Source organism: Lepidochelys olivacea (assembly GCF_965140295.1).
Source record: "Lepidochelys olivacea isolate rLepOli2 genome assembly, chromosome: 20".
In the NCBI taxonomy this organism is placed as follows: domain Eukaryota; kingdom Metazoa; phylum Chordata; order Testudines; family Cheloniidae; genus Lepidochelys; species Lepidochelys olivacea.
The window spans coordinates 21,097,050-21,115,634 of record NC_140430.1 but is presented as its reverse complement, the minus strand read 5'-3'; the positions used below and the strand labels follow the sequence as shown (position 1 = coordinate 21,115,634).

Here is an 18,585-nt window from a genome sequence, read left to right as displayed (position 1 = left end):
TCGGCAGCAAGCGCCACTTACTGCATTGGCCCATGGATGCCATTCAGGACGCTCATCACCAGCCGTGGCGGGGCCACCTCATGGCACAGGTAGTGGCTGGAGTCGGCCGTGAGCCTGAAGTAGCCATCCACCAGCGACACCAGGGACAGGGCCGTTTCGTAGGACGGGAGAACCAGCTCCTGGGGGGGGGGGGGGGGAGAACAGTCACAGGGTGTCACCATTGGCTGGCTGAGAGGCTACCCAGGCCTCATCCCCCCCTTCACCGTCCAAGCTCCGCTTTCTGAGCCAACCAGTGGTTCAAGGATCAAGCCCCGAGCACTCAACACATGGGCGGGAACTCCCCCCCACTGGGCAGGTCAGGAACAGGAACAGCAACACCTGTGGAATCCTGATGCACTATGGGAAAGCCCCAAGATTCTGGTATTGACCCTCACCCCCTCTGCACACAACCCACAGCTCCCTTAGGTCCCCTCCCCGGCACCCCCCATCCTGGAGATGGGCGGGAGCCAGTAGCTGTTCCTTGGTCTGCCCTCTAATGCCAGCCCCTCCCATCTCCAACGGACTGACCCTGCTGCCAAGGGGCAGGGGGATGGGAAAGGAGAAATACTCCCCTAACTCGCACTGTCTCGGAGCCACAGGTCTCAAGGCATGGGACAGACATTCAGTGGTAACATCCCCCAGTTACCAGGGAATAGACCCATGCAGGATTGACTTGGCCAAGCCCACACAAGGTGGAGCTGGGGATGAAACCAGGATTTCCCTGCTCTAACCACTAGACCCCACACCCCATCCAGAGCTGGGGAGAGAACTCGGGAGTCCTGGCTCCCAGCCCCCCTGCTCTAACCCACTAGCCCCCACGGCAAGAGGAAGATAGTCCCCGCTCCAGAGACCCATCACGCAGGGAGAGCCCTCACCAGGCACTTGTTGTCTTGGCGGTTGATGCTGACTTTGCAGTCCTTGAGGACAATGTGCGTGATCTCCTGGAAGTCACAGAAGCGCACCCACTTGGCCTCGCTCCTCTCCACTGGCTGAGGCAGCCCTTTGGGGTCCAGCTCTTTGGCCCTAGTCTTCCTCCCAAAATAACTCCGGTGGGGGTGGCTTTCTGCACTCTGCGGAAGACAGAAAGCAGGGTCACAGCTCCGGCTTTCCAGGCGGCTGGGCAGTATCCACAGAGCAGGCGAAGCGGTGGCCAGACCTGGCCTGCATTCTCCCACAGCACGAGTACAGGCGAGTGTTCCTCCAGGCTTCACGGCGTCAGCTCCCGCCAGCGAGCATCTAGCCCTTCACCCCGCCACATGCACCTCCCGTCCCACCGCTTTGTCCCACATCAGTTCTGACTCGGCCTGAGCAGGTGCCGTCCCTCGAGGTTTCAGATGCCGCACGCCCCAGGAAGCTGGGCTTGCCCCTTCTTCCAGAGGCAGCCTTTTCAACTCCAGCAGCAGGCACGGCTCGTGCCAGCGCTGAGGCAAGACTGAGCGTGCCATTTCCAGGGCGAACTCTCAGCACTTGCCAGGGCTAGAAACATGCTTTGCAGAGCGGAGCGAGTCCCTGGGGCTAGCAGCACTTGTGTGGCACTGAACACACTGGCCCGATGCCACCCTCCTTCATTGGGCCAGGCTATTCTGTGCCTTCGGAGAGGGGGGGTTTCCCCAGGCGCATACCATTAGCAGCCGCTCCCTGGCTCTTGCCTAGCACTTTTCAGCAGCGGCTCTCTCAGGAGGTCAGAACCATCACCTATGTGAGTGCCTGCACGGTGCGGAAGAGCCTGCCCAGGGACCTGCCAGGGGAGAGGGGTACCCCTCCCCTGGCCCAGACCTGTCACGGCTGGGGCGCTCCTACCCAGGCCCGGACCGAACACTGACCATCACCCTCATTTTACTGATGGGGAAACTGAGGCACAGAGCGGAGCCATGACTCACCCAGCAGGCCAGCAGCAGAGCCAGGAATAGAACCCAGATCTCCTGAGCCCAAGCCCTGGGCTCTATCCACTAGGCCACAGTGCCTTTGAACGAGAGGGGGTCAGCCCTAGCTAGAACAGGGCCAGCACCACCCATTGCGACCCCCAATGCAGAGGGGCCAGTGCTATCTGCATTGTGCCGGGCAGGTTCTTGTAGGAGCCAGCGGCCCCCCATGGCAGGGGAGCCGGATACAAGCCTACCTCAACAGGGACGGTCCGCCACTGAATGCCGTCCGTGCCAGTGACCAAGACTTCGTGGGTGGCGGGCCTGTCCCTGGGAGATGACACGCAGCCGCCCTCCAGCTGCGTGTGCCCTCCATTGACATAGAGCAGCACCTTCTCGCCCTCAGAGGCCGTCTCCAAGGAAAGGACCGGGAAGAGCTCGCTCCCGAAGCGGGGGGCCAGGTTCTCCAAGGTGGCCAGGTACTTGTACATGACGTCCTGCTCCGTCAGCTTCCCAGCACTGACCGTGTGCCGCTGGAAGCGCTGCACGAACTTCCTGAAGACGTTCCTCATGCGGAACCTGGTCAGGTAGTTGTTCTGCTGGATCTGCCGGCAGAAGGAGCGCGGGATGCAACCCTTGAAGCTGCGAGAGAGAGAGGGGAAGGTTAGCACAGCAGGGGCATCACACAGGAGGGAGAGCAAATGGCAAATCAGAGCATGCAGAAAGGAAGCTGCAGTCACGCAACGCTGTTCCACCATGAACCCTAGTACCCGTCGCAGTGCGATGCGTCTTAGGCCCTACCGCCCCCTGGATCGCAGGGGGCCTGCTGGATGAGGGCACAGCCTTTGCACTGTCAAGGAGAAGCAGTGCAATGTGAAAGTGTGCTCTGGGGTCAACTCAATTCCAACACCGGCTGCCAGGGCGAGTACCATGATGGGCTCCAGAAACAAGCTCCACGAAAGCCGTGTTATTTTCAGCACTGGCGTGAGGCAAGCTCCACCCCAGAAGAGGCTGCCATTCAGTGGCCACACATCAGCTACACTGCAGGGCCTGGGAAGGAGGTGGACAGCACAGCCCCAGTGCCCATCCACCCCGCAAATCACCTGGTTTTTTTGGCCACTTCTTCGAGAGAGACGCCTCGTTTGAGAGCCATGTGAGAGAGGTGAAGGACAGCCATGCCTAAGCTCTCGTTCTTAAACCGGTGGATCTCCTGTTCGCTCTGAAGGTCTTTCAGAGACACAACGTCATTAATGAACTCATATTTCCCCTGCAAAGGGAACCAAAATTTAAAAAAAAAAAAAAAAAAAAAGCGTTATACAAAGAGAAAAGACGACGCAAAGCATCCACTCAGATTTAGCTGTCTTCCTTCTCAGCCTCACAGAGGGAGCCCTTTGATCAGCTCCTACGGCCTGTAGCATATTTGGAATATCTTTAAATCAAATGAGGCAAAACCTTAAAGACTCTCTTCTGTGTTGGAAGGGCTGCAGACCCTCCTGCTTCAGGGCAGGCGCCCTGACCTCAAGTTATCAGGGCTCAGGAGGAAATTTCCCTCAGGGGCAGGATATTCCGCACCTTCCTCTGAGGCAGCTGGTGCAGCCCCTGTCGGAGACAGGATACCAGACTAGAGGGACATGGGCCCCTGCTCTGATCCAGCTTGGAGGCCAGGTGGCCTCCTACCACTGAATTCGGAAATGGATGCCCAGCAGATCGGAGCGCCGGCTCGGGTGACGGGGAAGCTGAGAAAACATTGTGCCAGCACACTTGGGAAGCCGCGCCCAAGTCCCCGCTGCGGCAGGTGGCAGATCCTTGTCTGTTCCATTCTGCACAGGTTCTCGTCCTGCACTCGGCACGGTCATAGCCGAGCATCAGCGGCGTCCAGCGAGAAGCGCTGGTGAAAGTGGCCCTCATCCCTCGGGAGTCAAGGGTCTCTATCTAACCCTCTGGGCTGCCGGCCCTTCTCAGAGGCGAACGTCCCAGTCACGGGTTCGCGTAGAGCAGCGCCCCCACCTGCTCAAAGAGATACTCGAAGGACGACTTGTCCAGAAGCGCACCGCCCTGCAGCTTGTCCTCAGGGACGTCGCTCTGCCGGGGAACGTTGCGATAAACGGCCGGCTCTTTGTCGCTCATCCCATGCCAGTTCCGGAAGTAGTACCTGTGGGAGACAGACACGGACAAGCCTGTGAGAGGCGGGAAAGGCCACAGCACCACTGAGCCCATCAGGCACCTGCTGGAATCAACGCAGAGCCAGTGGTTCAGCAGCTGCCAGACCCTGGCTACAAAATCCTCCCTCTTCTCCTTCTGGCACTCCTGTCCGAGTCAGTCCCCGCAAAGCTGCCCCGTGCAGCAGGCAGGAGCCTGGTCTCCACAGCAGCAGCAGCATGGAAAGCCACAGCTGTGAGGCTCAGCTCTGACGGTCATGCAGCCAGCTTTTCACTAGTGCATCTCCAAGGGAGGCCAGTATCATTACTACCGTTTACAACTGGGGAAACTGAGGCACATAAAGGTGGAGTGACTTGCCCAAGGTCACCCAGCAGGTCAGTGGCAGAGCTGGGAATAGAACCCAGGTCTCCTGGGTCCCAGTCCAGTGCTCTCTCCACTAAACCACACTGCCATCCCTCTGGGACTGGCAATACAGCCAAGCAGACCTACACCCTGCTAGAGTTAAGGGCCAGCTCCACAGCTGGTACAAACTAGTACAGTTTCAGGGGTTTATACCAGCAAGGACCTGACCCCACCAGCCTCCCCACTGCTGCAGGGAGAGCGTAGAAAGGAACACGGACCCTCCAGGCGCACCTTGGCGCAGCCTAGCCAGGCAAGTGCTTTCCTGGTCGGGGCTGAGGTCTCCACCCCTTGCACTGGTACCCCACAGCTGCTGCCCGAGCCGCGGCACACTACCGGCCGCTCCGTACAGATGAACGAGGGCTGGGGCTTGGCCAGAGAAACGCCTGCCCATGCTCCAGCGAGGAAGGGCACGAGCCAGCGCTCGCCCAAGGTGCCGGCGGTTTAAATCTGGCAGACAGCACCCATGCCAATGCAGTGAGCTGGGGACCAAAAGCCTCTATTACAGCAGAGATTCAGCCGGAGCAACAGCAGGGCGAGCGTCCCGGGACGTTTTCCCCAATTCTGCCAGCAAGGCCCCGCCGGAGGAGTTCAGACCTCAAGGCCCATTCAGCAGGGACAAGACAGACTCGGGCTGCAAGCGAGGGGGGCAGTGTTGCACTGGCCACGGGGACCAAGACCCCATCCAGGCCACTGAACAGGAATGGCTCTCCGCACATCACAGCCCTGCACCCTCTTTGCCCATCACCCCGATCCAGGGACCCTCCCACACACATCTCCAGCTTGTGTTTCCAGGGGCCAGGTCTTATGGCCAGGGAAACGCGCCAGACTACACACCCCTCTGGGGTGCAGCTAGCTTCTTCCAAAGGAATGCAGTTCACCTGCCTTGTGCTCACTTGGCTGAGAGTGCCCTCTTCTTTCAGTGCCCAGCTCCACATTCACCCAACTCAAATTGTTCTCAGGGCGCAGAGAGGAGACGGGGTTACAAAGGCTCCTGGGATCAGAGGTCTCAGCCAGAGCAGAGATACCTCAGAGCAAAGGACTTTTGGGTTCTACGCCCAGTGCTGCCACTGACTCAGTCACCTTGGGGCAGGCTATGCTGCTCCTCTGGGCCTCAGTTTCCCTGCCTATAAAGTGGCAAGAACATGGCTCTCCATCGAGCACTTCAAAACAAGAGTGCTTCCCCAGGGCAAGCCTGCTCCAGTGGGCACTGCAGCACCAGAGCAGCTGAGGACAGGAGTCACTTATGTGCAGCGCAAGTGGTCCCCGAGCCCGTCAAGCAGAAATCAACACAGGGATGCTCAGCAGCAAGACTTGTACGGACAGCAAGGCTCCTGAGCCATTAAACAGCAACGGATTCAAACGACGACCAGTGCGGCAAGCAAGCTACCGTCACAGGCCCTAAGCCTGCCAAAGGCCTCTCCGGACACAGGTGTGGGTAGAATCAGGGGCTCCTTGAAGCATAGATTGCACCGTCTCACATGGACTGTCCAGCATCTCACACAGCAAAGCTCTGATCCAAGCTGGATGAGTTAGGAGAGGGAAGCTTGCAGCACGGCCGCTTGCATCCCAGAGGCCCCTCATGCTGGCTGCTGAAGACACAGCAACAGTGCCTGCCCAGAATGCTCACGGTCTGAAAGGCAAGAGGCGGCGGCCGGGGAGGGAGGAGGTAACAGCAACAAAGGCACATTGTACAAAGACTGGCAGGCCACACAACTGGTAGCCAGAGCACTGTCAGCTCACCAGCTGTCTTGCGTCTGCACTGTGGCTAGAGGCCTCTAGTCTCCCTGCTCGGCACCTCTCCCCAGCACCCTGCTCCGCTATTAAAGACCACCTCTGACGTGTTGCTCTTTGGACTGTATCCAGAGGGGCTAGCCCGGAGCAGGACCCTGCTGCGCTGGGCCCCTTACACCCATATGGGAGAGTCGCTATGGAAATGGGGCAGAGGCACAAACTGCAGCCAAAGCGAGTTTGTTGTTTCCACTGCCCGCGTCCTCCCCAGAACCCTCAAAGCCACAGCTCAGTCTGCGGTAGCGAGCACGAAGGTATTCTGACGCTCACACACACGGAGACGCAATTTCCTGCAGCCGCGCTCCACCGTGGATGGCTTAGCCACCCATCCGGACTGAGGACAGAGTAGCAACAGAGCTGCACCTAGCTGAGCCTCGGAGGGGAAGGAAACAGAGCGCAGCTGCCGGGAGATCGTAGCATCCAACACGAGCCATTTGTAATCTCGGGGCTGGATGGGGCCGTTGCATCAGGCTGTCCGTTGTCAATGTGACCTATGCTCTGTCCAACCCAAGGGCTCAGCTGCCAGAAACCTATGCTCTATCTGCACTCAGACTGCATGTGTCCTCACCTTTGGTACAGAGACTGTGGCCTATAGCGATGTTGTTTAGAGCAACAAAAAAACTACATATCCCAGCATGCTTTGCCCACCTTGAGCTGAGCAGCTAAGCATGCTGGGATATGTGGTCTGCGCTGAAGAGGAGGTTGGCAACAGGCTGCTTCTTAGAAGCCCAAGATCCACACTCCAGTACCATGGCAATGCACACGGCCAAAGCCCTCCCACACAGACCCTTTGGCCACTGCTGATTTACAGGCCGGCATCGCAGTGCCAGTCAGATGGTCTCTGACTGGTCAGCACAGTCCTCGGCACCTGCATACCGGACAGTGACATCCGAGAGGCCTACAAGCAAACATTCCACCTTCTAATGAGCAGCGCACTGGTGCCAAGGAGGAAAGTTGCCAGAGGGGAGCTTCACAGGACCTAATAAAATCCCAGACCTGTAATCACTGGTCACTTTTGCCTTTATTAGGACTCAGACGCTATAAAAATGAGCCTGAAAGCCCTGCTGATCCGATGGTGACTGCATTCTAGGAGGATATGCTGGGTCACGCAGCCGGATTCCCACGATATGTTAGAGCCTCACCGAGAGGATATCAATAAGCAGAGCCCACACACTACTCTCTTCATACCTGGAGACCTAGATCAACACGCTGCCCCCCAGTCACAGGTAGAATGAGTTCAGTGGGTCTTAGCCTATTTCCCTTTGGGCCTTTGTCCACGTCGCCAGCACCACGTAATAACGTGACTGGTAGATTCTGCTCAGGAGAAGCCCAAGTCTGGAAGAGCAGAAGCAGAGCTGACTGTGGGGAGCACAGACTTGAACAGCAGGGGATGTGGGTTGGGATTGAGGGGCACAAAGAACCTTGTGAACAGATTTCCACTGCACCGTCCAGCTCTCAGCCATGCAGTCAGCCCAAGTGAGACCCAGAAAGGCGTGCACAGCCTCTCACCTCCCCAGAGATGCTGCCCGGTCGCTATTTGACCTGACGCCAACCTTCATCCAGGTTTCTTAATTGCTTCTGTTGCCTCCCTTCCCAGGTAACCAGGCAAACCACCAAGGGATGCCTCTCCTTAGCACGAGCGTTCCTATTCAAATGCCTGCCACATTACCCCATAGCATCTGGCTAAGGGGCCCCTCACCCCTGAACTGCAGCTGGCAAAAGCAGAGAGTGTGTGGGGAGCCACCTGTGACCCCCCAGGGAGCAATTCTCACCTCATGCGGAAGAACAGATTCAGGTTGGTGTCTTTGCTGATTTCAAACACATGGTTGGGAGGGAGCCAGACTCTGGTCTGCACATCACAGAGCGCGAAGAGGCTGTAGCAGAGCGGCGTGATCCCTGCAGGAGACAAGAGAATTCCTGTGTGATGGCAGGGGCTCATTTCCCCTCTGCCCCTGCTTTAAACTGCATGGTTTTATAGCTGCTGCAAAGCTGCTTCTCTCATTGTCTTGACCTGAAAGCTGTTCCCAGTTCTCTCCTCCCCATTACAGGATTTTACTGGTAACAGACTCCTTCACTGAGTGCCAACAGCAGGCATAGTGCCTGATGCTCTGAGACTCAAGATCTAGGCCCAAGTCCCACAGTGCGAGCACGGAATTAGCTTTTTCTGAGCCATGCAGACATCACGCGACAGCTCATGAATTTAAAGGTACTTATTAAAACTAGCCTGCTTTTAACAATAATCCTCATAGCTCGCTTTTAAATAGCACTTCGGCCGCAGATCTCTAAGGGCTTTACAAAGCAGGTCAGTATCATTAACTCTGTTTTGCAGATGGGGAAACAAACACACGGAGGGACAGTGACTTGCCCAAGGTCACCCAGCAGCAGGTCAGTGGTGGAACCAAGATTAGAATCCAGGTCTCCTGAGTCCCAGTCCAGTGCTCTCTGCATCAGGCCACACTGCATCCTCCAGAGACATCGTCACACCCCAGGCTGGTTGCTTAGAGGCAGCCAGTTGGCCTGACAAGCCTCTCAGCAGTGTGACGGGTTTTTTGGGGTTTTTTTAAACTTCACCAAGCAGAAAACACCACGATGGTTTGTCAGCTGGCCTCATGCAGGAGGAAAGGGGGTTTGCAGCAAACCCGGGGTTAACAGGCACTTCAGCCGCTCCCTCCTCCTCCCAGTGGACAGGGAAATACCCCTGCACAGACAGTCAGGGCAGCCCTGGCAGCTCGGCTCTGACGGGGCCTAAGAACCAGGCCCCGATGACATCTACAGCTCCTGTGGCTCACCAGGGAAAGTCCCCGGAGAGCGGCAGACCGTTTATCGTGCGAGGATGCCAACAAGTCAGAGGCCATGTCACCACACTCGAGCTAGTCATGCTCCGTACCTCAGCCTTCCAGTAAAGCCCGACAGCCAGAGCACAGGGGAAGAGGGAGATTCATCCCAATGCCTAGGAATGCCAGAGACACAGGAGGCTAGAGCCCATGGTCCTGATTAGTAAGAGCTACAGCTCTAATGGACACAGAGCTTCTATGGGCAACGTGAACTCTCAACACATAGCCAGGGGGACTCGGTGGTGACAGGGGAAGGTAGGAATTAGAGCCTTTTGCCTCTGGTCAGGGACTGGCTGGCTCAGAGCGGGGAGGTGGTCAGGGGATGGAGTAACAGCCCTTTCAGCTCCACAGCACCAGCCCATGGCTGGTATCGTCCTAATGACGTGATTCATAATCCCCAGTGGACAGAGCAACATCATCGCAGACAGCACTGGCCAGCGAGAGCTCTGGGTGACACAGAACAAGGTTCCTTGCATACGCAGTGGGCACATGCAGAGGGTGCCAGGGCCGGGCTGGCCGTGCGGCTGCCTTCATAGACAGGGCAGAGGGTGGCTTGCAGAGTGGCTGCACACTAGCAACCCGGGGTCACACGAGTTCACAGTTCTTGGCATCTTAGGAGGACACTGGCCCCAACCGCCCCTTGAAGCTAAAGGAAAGGACCAGCTTTGGATCGTACCCCACAGGGCAGCAACAGACAGGGCGGGCAGGAAGAAAACGTTATAACGACACTGGCTCTGCCGTAACACCTGCGCTGCTCGCTGGCCCAGCGGGCTACCAGCATCATAGGGCAGCAGAGGAATCCTTTGTCTTTGAGTCTGAAGCGAGGGATCAGCCCACACGACCTCTCACCCCAATGCAGCGCTGGGCAGTGACCCTCCCTGGCAGGCCCAGCAGCGTTAAGCCCAAGCGATTGCTCAGAGCCCTGTCTTTGGGGCAGGAGCAGGCTCACATAGGCTTGTCTGGAGAGGCGGTAGCCCAGAGACACTCCAGGCTGCCAGCGCTCACCGATTTTCTGGGCAATGTTGATGCAGATCTCCTCTGCGCTCAGCACCCCCTGCGTGTAGGTCTGGCACCGCTCCTCCTCCTCGCCATTCCAGTGCAGGTACACCTTCAGGCCCCCGCCCACCGAGAAGCAGCAGCCCTCCACGTCTGACTCACTGTGCTTCACCGCACACTGGCACAGAGACATCTCGCCGATGCCTGAGAGGAGAGAGGGAAGCGTTTGTAAGAAAAGGGTGGGGCGATCTCTGGTAGGACTCAGGGCAGTGTTGCAAGTGTCTCTGGGCGTGACGGCATCAAAGGAACGCTGCTGCTCTGGCTCACTGGTGAGACGTGTGGCTGCGGGTGCTTGTGTCCCAGATTCCTTCTGGGTCCAGTCAGGGACCAGCCAGCTGGAAGAAGCCTGCCATGGCTGCATTCAGTAGGGGAGGGCCCCAGAAAGGCAGCAAGTCCAGCAGGGAGAAGAAAGAAGAACTAGCCGTCCAGTGAGGAGTGAAGCTTCAATGCAGAACCACAAATGCCCTGGGCCAGCTCCCAACATTTGCCTCTGAGTGATGGGGTCCCTACGACACCCCCTCCCCCAGGGTGGAGGAACACCAGCCCCACAAAGCACAGTCACCCTCCCTTAAGCCTTACAACAACAGGGACATACTCTGGCCCTCACTCCACCACCCAATTACTCTGCAATAGCTGAGCTTGCCGCACCCCACCTAAACGACTGGGGGAAGCAAGGGGTCAGCGCCCGGAACCCTGAAAGCAAAGATGTCCTCCCCCTGCTCCCCACCTGCCCCTCACTCTCTGGTGGGGCTCTCTCTCATGGGTGATGAGACAGTGGGCCAGGCTCCACCGCTCTGCTCACACAACAAAGGATCCATCAGCCTTGCAGGTAGGGCCCCCCACAACCCCAGCAGACAAAACACAGCTGGATCCAAGTCTAACAGCACTTTGCCCAGCAGAACACACACGTGACCCAGCGTAAGATACAGACCAAAGACATTTCTCGACTGAGCCAAGAGAGGGAAGGACTTAGATAAGGGGGTGCAGCAAGTCAGTGACAGAAATGGGAACAGAACCCAGGAATCCTGGCTCCCAGCCCTCCCCCGCATTCTAACCCACTAGATCCCAGTCCCCTCCCAGAGTTGGGGAGAACCCAGGAGTCCCAACTCCCTTCTCTCCTGTTCTAATCACAAGCAACACTCTAAGCCAGGGCCCAGTTCTGCCCACAGTTACATGGGTGCTTCCCCCTAGAGAAGCCAGTGGGAGCTGTGCCTTTGTAACAAGGCAGGCCTTGGCCTCGATACCCGGCCAAACATGCAGCCAGGTGCCTTTTGCTGACTAAAGACAGATCTTAGCATACAGCTATTGTCTTCCTCTGCCAGCTCTAGACACATCGTTCAGTGGGGAACTCCCACATAGGAAAGGCAGTATCCTACCATTCCCCGGTATTCATTCCCCACCAGAGCCAACGCCACAGGGCCGGAGGGGACAAAGGAGGTCCTGCCTACCATGCAGCCCGTAAGCAGACTGAAGAACTGCAGAGATAAAAATCCTGCTCCCCGGAGACACAACGGATCACACAGACGCCCAGTGCAACAGCAGCTTGCCGCAAGATTTATGGGGCTCGTCTCCAGAGTAACTCAGGAGGGGGAGAAAGGCGAACCTCTTGGGTCTGTAGTTTTGCATCTCTGGCAGGCGATACCACAATGAGCATTAAGCACGTGCGACCACAGAACAGGATATAAGCACCGGGCTCGCTTTGACCTCAGACACGCCTGGGGAGCTCAGAAAAACGGGCTAGTCCCAGTGACAACAGAGACTGCATATGCCATGCTGCCATGGAGCCACAATAGGGCCTGGATGTGCAGAAACTAGACATCCGCACGCACACGCCCTGTGCTGGAGATGGGAGCAGACAGAGCCACACAGTAAAACACACACCCCCATTCCAGAGTGGATTAAGCCACTCCAGAAGGCCAAACAGCCCCGCGCAGTACTAGTTCCCAGGATAAAGCCTGGCTGATCCTTTTCTGTTTGGGGAAGGAGGCGGCTGTCAGCAAAACAGCTGAAGAAAATGCAGCTGTTTAGGTTTTTAAGCAAATACACCAGAGACCTTACTAGGTGTCTGCTCCCTGTGAGTGCTCTGTGCATTTCAGTGGCTTGCCACAGGAGCTAGATTGTGGGGGGAGGGTGGGTGTTGTGCTCGAGTGAGTAGGCTTATCTCAAGCCACCACTCACTCCTGGGGGAGCTCATCAGATATGTCCATCCCCCTCATTCCCTGCATGCTACTGCATGGCTGGTTACTCCAGGGAGCAGGAAGGTTAAATTATTGCCAGGTCATGTTCCTCCTATTGACTCAGCAGAGGAACGCTGCACAGCATAGACCAGTGTCACTTTCTGGAGCGTGGGCTGCCGGGTTTGATTTACTCTTGCTGGGGAAGAGGAAAGGGGGAGAAGAGAGGATAAAACGACAGTGAGAAGCAGTTTTCTAGGGATTCCTCATCCATACCCGGTTCCAGACAGGGGACCTAGTGGAGGAAAGACGGGTTCCTTTGGGTTCTGTCCTGCTGCTCAGAGGACAAAGCCTCTCAAACCTCAGTGCTTAACAGGATCCCTCAGACACATCCTCACGCTAAACCTTGGCACAGTTCCCCACCCCTGCCAATGACCAGAATGGAATCCAAAACAGACAGCTCTTCCTCCTCTCAAAAAGCCTTGCTTCCTCATTTCTATAAACCAGGCAACGTGAAGATTTGCTTCCCCCGTGTTGGCTTTGCCCCTGCATTCAGTTGGTGGGAGGGCTCAATGCCTCCAACTCTAAGGAGCTGCAGACACTCGGCACCAGCACCCCATGCTCCCACAGAAGCCAACAGGGCATGTGCACTGCACCTTTGGAAAATCAGAACCTTTATCAGCCCTGCAGGCAGGCTACCCGCTGGCAGCAACGGAGATGGTGGTTTTCAGCAGTCCATTATTCTGGGGAAGAGCTCAAAGGGTTTTTCCAGCTTTCAAGTTGCAACGTCAACAGTTTGACAAAGCAAAACACAGGAAAAACGTTGACAATTACAGGAGTCTGGGGTTTATTTCGTATTCATTAAGTTCCATAACAGTATGGAGGCACAGGAACTGGGGAAACCCAAACTGGTCTGCAAAGTTGCGGGTTCTTGATTTAAGGATCCTGGGGGTGTCCCAGGGTTGTGACCACACTGCCCCTCCCATATTGCTAAATAGAAGTGTGGAGGGGTCTCAGAATGGAAGCTATTGACAGCCACTGCCCTAAATGTTTTCCTTTGGCTTCCCCCATTTTCACCGGTGGCCTCTCTCCTGTCCCTTGTAACAGGGACAAGTGCTCCAAAATATTTGCTGTTCCTGGAGAGCAGGAATCCTGTTGATTCAGGCCTCCGGACCTTAGGGCAAGAGCGAAGCTGGCAAGATGTCAGAAACACACATCGTCAATGTCTGTGGTTTATTTTCACCCACATGAAGGCCTGGGGACCTGTCACCAGAGAAAGCCCCTAGAGCAGACAGGCAAAACTGCTGTTCACCACACTTTGCAATGTGGTGAGTCCCCCCCTGCTTGCAACTGGAGTACAGCTGCACGTCTGCAAATCATGGCCTACGGCGGCTTTGTCCATCTACGCTAGAGATCTGCAGTGGTAAATCTACACCAATGGCTGCAACTGGGCATGTCTCCAGTGCAGACAGATCCTAAGCAACCATAAACTCAAGGCTCAGGGGAGAAGAACTGGACACCAACTAAAGAGCAGATCACCAAAGCCAAAGCGGAGGCACTTCCCTTCTTCATAGCAGCACCCCTTCAGGAACCTAGACTTTGTCTACACACACAAATTGCGCTGGTTTACCTTAAACTGTTTTTGAAACCAATTTAGTTAAGCCAGTGCCTACCAGTGTGGACATTCTTATTTTGGTTTAAGAGTGGCTCATCTGGGCTTGAGTTAAACAGATTCCTGATGGACTTAAGATAAATCAAAATGAGCCCAGCTTAAACCAACAGATCAGTGTCCATTCAGCCTTTTGCACCGATTTAATCAATTGGTTAAAACCAGTTGAAGTCAAACAAATGCAGTTGGGGCAGGCAGGCGAGCCTCTATTCACCAAACCTTCACTCTGGCTTCGACCTAACCACCCCTAAGAGATCACCTCTGCAGCACCACCCTGCCAAAGGAGGGCCAAAGCCTCACCTGGTGTAAACAGACACAGCCGCTCCACTGTCTTCAGTGAAGCTAGGCCCACTGACACCCGCTGAGGTTCCGGCCCCCAGCGCTTACACTTTAATCTTTATATTAATACACTTGGAACCTCCTGGACATACAATTGCCTACACCGAATAACCACAAAGTCCCTTTGGCTCTTCCTGGCGTAGGTTACAAGAGCCCATGGCTGGAAGTTGAAACTACATAGATTTAGACTGGAAACAAGGGGCAAAGTTTTAACCACGGAGGTCATTAGCCATGGGAACAACTTACTAAGGCCTGGGATGGGTTCTCCATCATGGGCAATTTTAAAATCAACATTGGATTTTGCTCTAGTTCAACCGAGGAATTAATCTGGGGAAGTAACATGGCCCATGTTCTGCAGGAGGTTAGACCAGAGAGCGGGAATGGTCCCTTCCAGGCTTTGAACCGGTGAATCTGGTCTACTTTGCTCTTGCCTGTCAAGTCAGCTCAATAGATTCTCACCCCAGAAGGGGCCATTGGGACCAGCTAGTCTCACCTGAGTCTACCCTGGAGACTATCTACTCCCTGAGGCAAGGACCTACTACAAGGCCTAGAGGATCAGCCTTCTGTACTCTCCCTTGCCTTGGAAATTAGAGGAGCCCCCCCAAAGGTTAAGCCCACAAGGGCTTCAGGGCAAGGAACCGTTTGAAACTGCTGCTCATGTTCTCTGCTCGGCTAAGGAAAGAATAAAAACAGATCCAAGATGAGCCACATGCTCCCACAAGCCAAGAGCTTCACCCGGGAAAAATTAAAGGGAAGACGCACACCAGCCGGGATATCAAGAAAATCCTGCACCTCCAGGAAGGGTGGAGCGGGGGGCCCACGGTCAGACAGAGAGCACCCCAACTCAAAGAAGTCCATGGGAAAGGTGGCGTCAGAGGGCATGCTGGCAGCGCCCTGGCCCCTGGGAGGGCAGCTGTTTTGCATTCAACAAGCAAATCAGCTGTCGGAGGTTCACACTTCTTGTGCCCCTCCCCACTAGCACAGGAGGGGAGCTGGCATCTTCCCGCAACTGACACCCCACTGCCCCCACAACACCCCATTTCTGCTGCAGCCAGCCTGACTCCTCCTCATGCCGGACACCCCTTCTCCCAGCTTCTGCGCCGCAGCCTCCTGGCCCCTCTCCCGTCCCAGAGCAGCGGACAGCCTCGCCAGGGCCAGAGGGGTTAGACTTGACAGAGGAAGGAGATAGACGAGGCGTTCCCATCTCCATGACTCCCCCACTCTTTCCAGCAGCAGAGCCACCTACGCCCGCTTTCCCCCACTCCCTGACACCCCTCATCCACCTCCTGGCCCCCCCCGTACCCCTCCCGATCAGCCCTTCCTCTCTGACCCCTCATCCACCTCCTGGCATCCCCCCCCCCCGCTTCCCGCCACCCCAGTCCTCCCACAGATCCCTGCCATCCCCATACCCTCCCCCTTCCCTACAGACAGCCCCTCTTCCCAGGGCCAGCCCCCTCCTGCCCCCCCCCACCCACTGCCCGTTACCCACCTCCCCACAGCCCATCCTCCCTCTTCCCAGGGCCAGCCAGCCCCCCCCACTCCCTACCCACCCCCCATGCCCCCCCCCCAACTTCCCTACAGACAGCCCCTCTTCCCAGGCCCAGCCCCCTCCTGCCCCCCCCACCCGTTACCCACCTCCCCACAGCCCATCCTCCCTCTTCCCAGGGCCAGCCAGCCCCCCCCACTCCCTACCCACCTCCCATGCCCCCCCCCAACTTCCCTACAGACAGCCCCTCTTCCCAGGCCCAGCCCCCTCCTGCCCCCCACCCCACCCCTCTTCCCAGGGCCAGCCCCCTCCTGCCCATACCCCCTGCCCCCACCCCACCCCTCTTCCCAGGGCCAGCCAGCCCCCCCCACATCCCACGGCCCCCCCAACTTCCCTACAGACAGCCCCCCCGCCCGCTCCTGCCCCGCCCCCACCTACCCCCGCTGCGGGTCGCGCTCCCCGCCCCAGGCGGCCCGAGCCCGGCCGCCGCGCCAGCGCCTTCAGCTCAGCTCAGCTCAGCACCGCCGTGAGGCCGCCTCCCATTGGGCCCATGAGCCGCCCGCTCCCATTGGCCGCTCCCACGTCCGGCCTTCCCATTGGCGGCGCCCGCCCCAGCGGCCCGGGCCGGGCGGGGCGGGAGCAACGGGCGCGCCCCGCCCACAAGGGGCGCGGGGCCGACGCTCATTGGCGGCCGCAGCCGGCCCCGCCCCCGGCCCCAGCTGGAGGGGGCGGGGCCCCTGGCTGGAGCGGGGTCCCTGGCGTGGGCGGGGCCCTTGCGGGGCCCCTCCCCCTCCGGTGAGCGCGGCGCCCTACGGGGCCCGGGCTGCCCGCTGCAGAGGTTCCAGTGACCATGACACCCGCTGACCCATGCCCAGGCCCTTAGGAAGGGGCCCCCCCCCCAGCACTTTACCAGCCTCCCCGGTCAGCAAACCCATGCGCAGGGGCCCTCCAGCGTCCCCATTTTACAGGCTGGAACACCGAGGCAGCCGCCATGAGACCTCGTGGCACCTCAGAGACCAAGGCATTTATTGGGGCATAAGCTTCCGGGGGCTACAGCCCGCTGCATGGGATGCAGGGAGTGAAAAATACCGTGAGCAGCGGACATATTATAGCACCTGAAAAGATGGGCGTTGCCTTACCAGGTGGGGGCGGTCAGTGCTAAGGAGCCAATTCAGTTAAGGTGGAAGTGGCCTAGCCTCCACCGTAGACAAGAAGGGGTGAATTACTTTTGTAGTGCTAACGAGGCCAATGCAATCCAGGTAGCTCATTTCCAACCGTTGACAAGAAGGTGTGAGTAGCACCAGGGGGAAAATTACTTTTTGTAGTGACCCATCCACTCCCAGTCTTTATTCAGGCCTAATTTGATGGTGTCCAGTTTGCAAATTAATCCCAGTTCTGCAGTTTCTCGGAGAAAGTAGAAAGGAGTTTATGCCCGGCCTGCCCCCGTCCATTACCATATTGACAATAGAGAGACTATAGCAGTGCAAACAACCACTTGGGCCCACAGACCGCACGAGAGAAGACACTTTGTTCTGACTCAGTGAGTTAGTGCAACCAGAGATCAGCTGTTAAGGTGCAGCTATCATTTCTAGGGTCAGGGTTTCAAGCACTCTAGATGGGTGGCTCCCCCCTGCTACTTGACCTTAAGAGGTGATGGATTTTATTAATTTGCCCACAATGAAGCTCTGCTTAGATGTGAACCCAACTATTATACACAGTAGCAGGAAAGTTCAGTCCGAGCAAGAGAAGTGTAAATGTCTCAGCTCTCAGAACTCCCACCGAGCTTCGGACGAAGGACATCATCTATTAGCAGCCACTCGTTCCTCAGATCTTGGCTGTCAGCAGCTCCACCTGCAGCTGGACTGTCCGACAGCAACTGCTCATGGTTCATCAGCAAGGCCTGCAGAGGCCGAGCCTCAGCAGAGGCAGGATGTTAGAACTACGAGTATTGCAGTTTGGCTAAGACAGCAATGTTCTTCCTTTTCTCCCCGGCCTCCACAGTGTAGCAGCTGAATACAGGGTTATTCATCCCTTCCTGCACTGAAGGGGTGCATAATTTAAGCGATGGAGACCAAAGTAACTCGGACTTAGACCCCACCAACCCACGTGCCCATCCTGGCCAGAGGGACAGTTCACTGACAGGCTGGAACAAGCAGCAAATAAATTCCTTTATGCTTTCTTCCATACCATCCCTCCTACGCAGGACGGGTTCTCGCAGAACAACCTCAGACTAGGTCCTTGGCCTCCCTCACAGCCCTCCTTAAGAGCTGGCTTTTGTTTGTAGGCATGAGGACAAAAAAATAAATCAGTCTTGTGCTGGTGCGTTGAGAGCACTGCCTGTCATGCTGACCAGCAACGGCTCCGTGCTTCCTTGTACACCCCTCTCTATCCTCACCTGATGGCTCGTCTTATGCTGAGAGCATCCGCTTTTGGGGGAAAGGGCCCCCCCTTTGGTTCTGTGTTTGTACAGCAGGGTCCTGCTCCATGGGGGGGGGGGGCGGGGGCGCTCCCAGATACTACAATAATAGAAATAAGGAACAATAAGCTAGGCAGGTATATTGTAAAGGCTCAAGCCCACTAATTCAGGTTCATACGTTTATTCATGCTCTTCAGAACCACGTTCCCAATACAAAAGACAGGCTAGAGTCATGCCAAAGGCTGGATGAGAGGAGCAGACGTGTAGCTAAGCACTAGCCCTAGCAAGTGACAGAGGGGCCTTGGGCTCTGAAAGAGCCTCGGGGAGTTTTCACATTCCTGCCAGTTCAGTGATTCTTCC

The 18,585-nt window shown here is 56.9% G+C and overlaps 1 protein-coding gene across 3 annotated transcripts in view; it reads right to left on the bottom strand.

The window, feature by feature from the left end:
* TYK2 (tyrosine kinase 2) overlaps window positions 1-16,343 on the bottom strand; it is a 28,326-nt gene extending 11,983 nt beyond the window's left edge. For 2 of the 3 annotated variants that reach the window (XR_014709078.1, XM_084609954.1), the window contains exons 1-8: window positions 16,248-16,343; window positions 10,091-10,285; window positions 8,024-8,147; window positions 3,909-4,053; window positions 3,005-3,168; window positions 2,159-2,543; window positions 915-1,109; window positions 22-179 (exon numbers count right to left, since the gene is read on the bottom strand). Coding sequence is in view for 2 of the 3 variants with exons in the window: in XM_084609954.1 (XP_084466080.1) it covers window positions 22-179; window positions 915-1,109; window positions 2,159-2,543; window positions 3,005-3,168; window positions 3,909-4,053; window positions 8,024-8,147; window positions 10,091-10,274 (1,355 nt within the window). In the remaining variant the exon portion in view is untranslated. Of the gene's footprint in view, window positions 1-21; window positions 180-914; window positions 1,110-2,158; window positions 2,544-3,004; window positions 3,169-3,908; window positions 4,054-8,023; window positions 8,148-9,138; window positions 9,202-10,090; window positions 10,286-16,247 lie in introns of those variants that run through there. The other variant, XM_084609955.1, reaches the window with a different exon arrangement.
* Window positions 16,344-18,585: the final 2,242 nt, after the last annotated feature.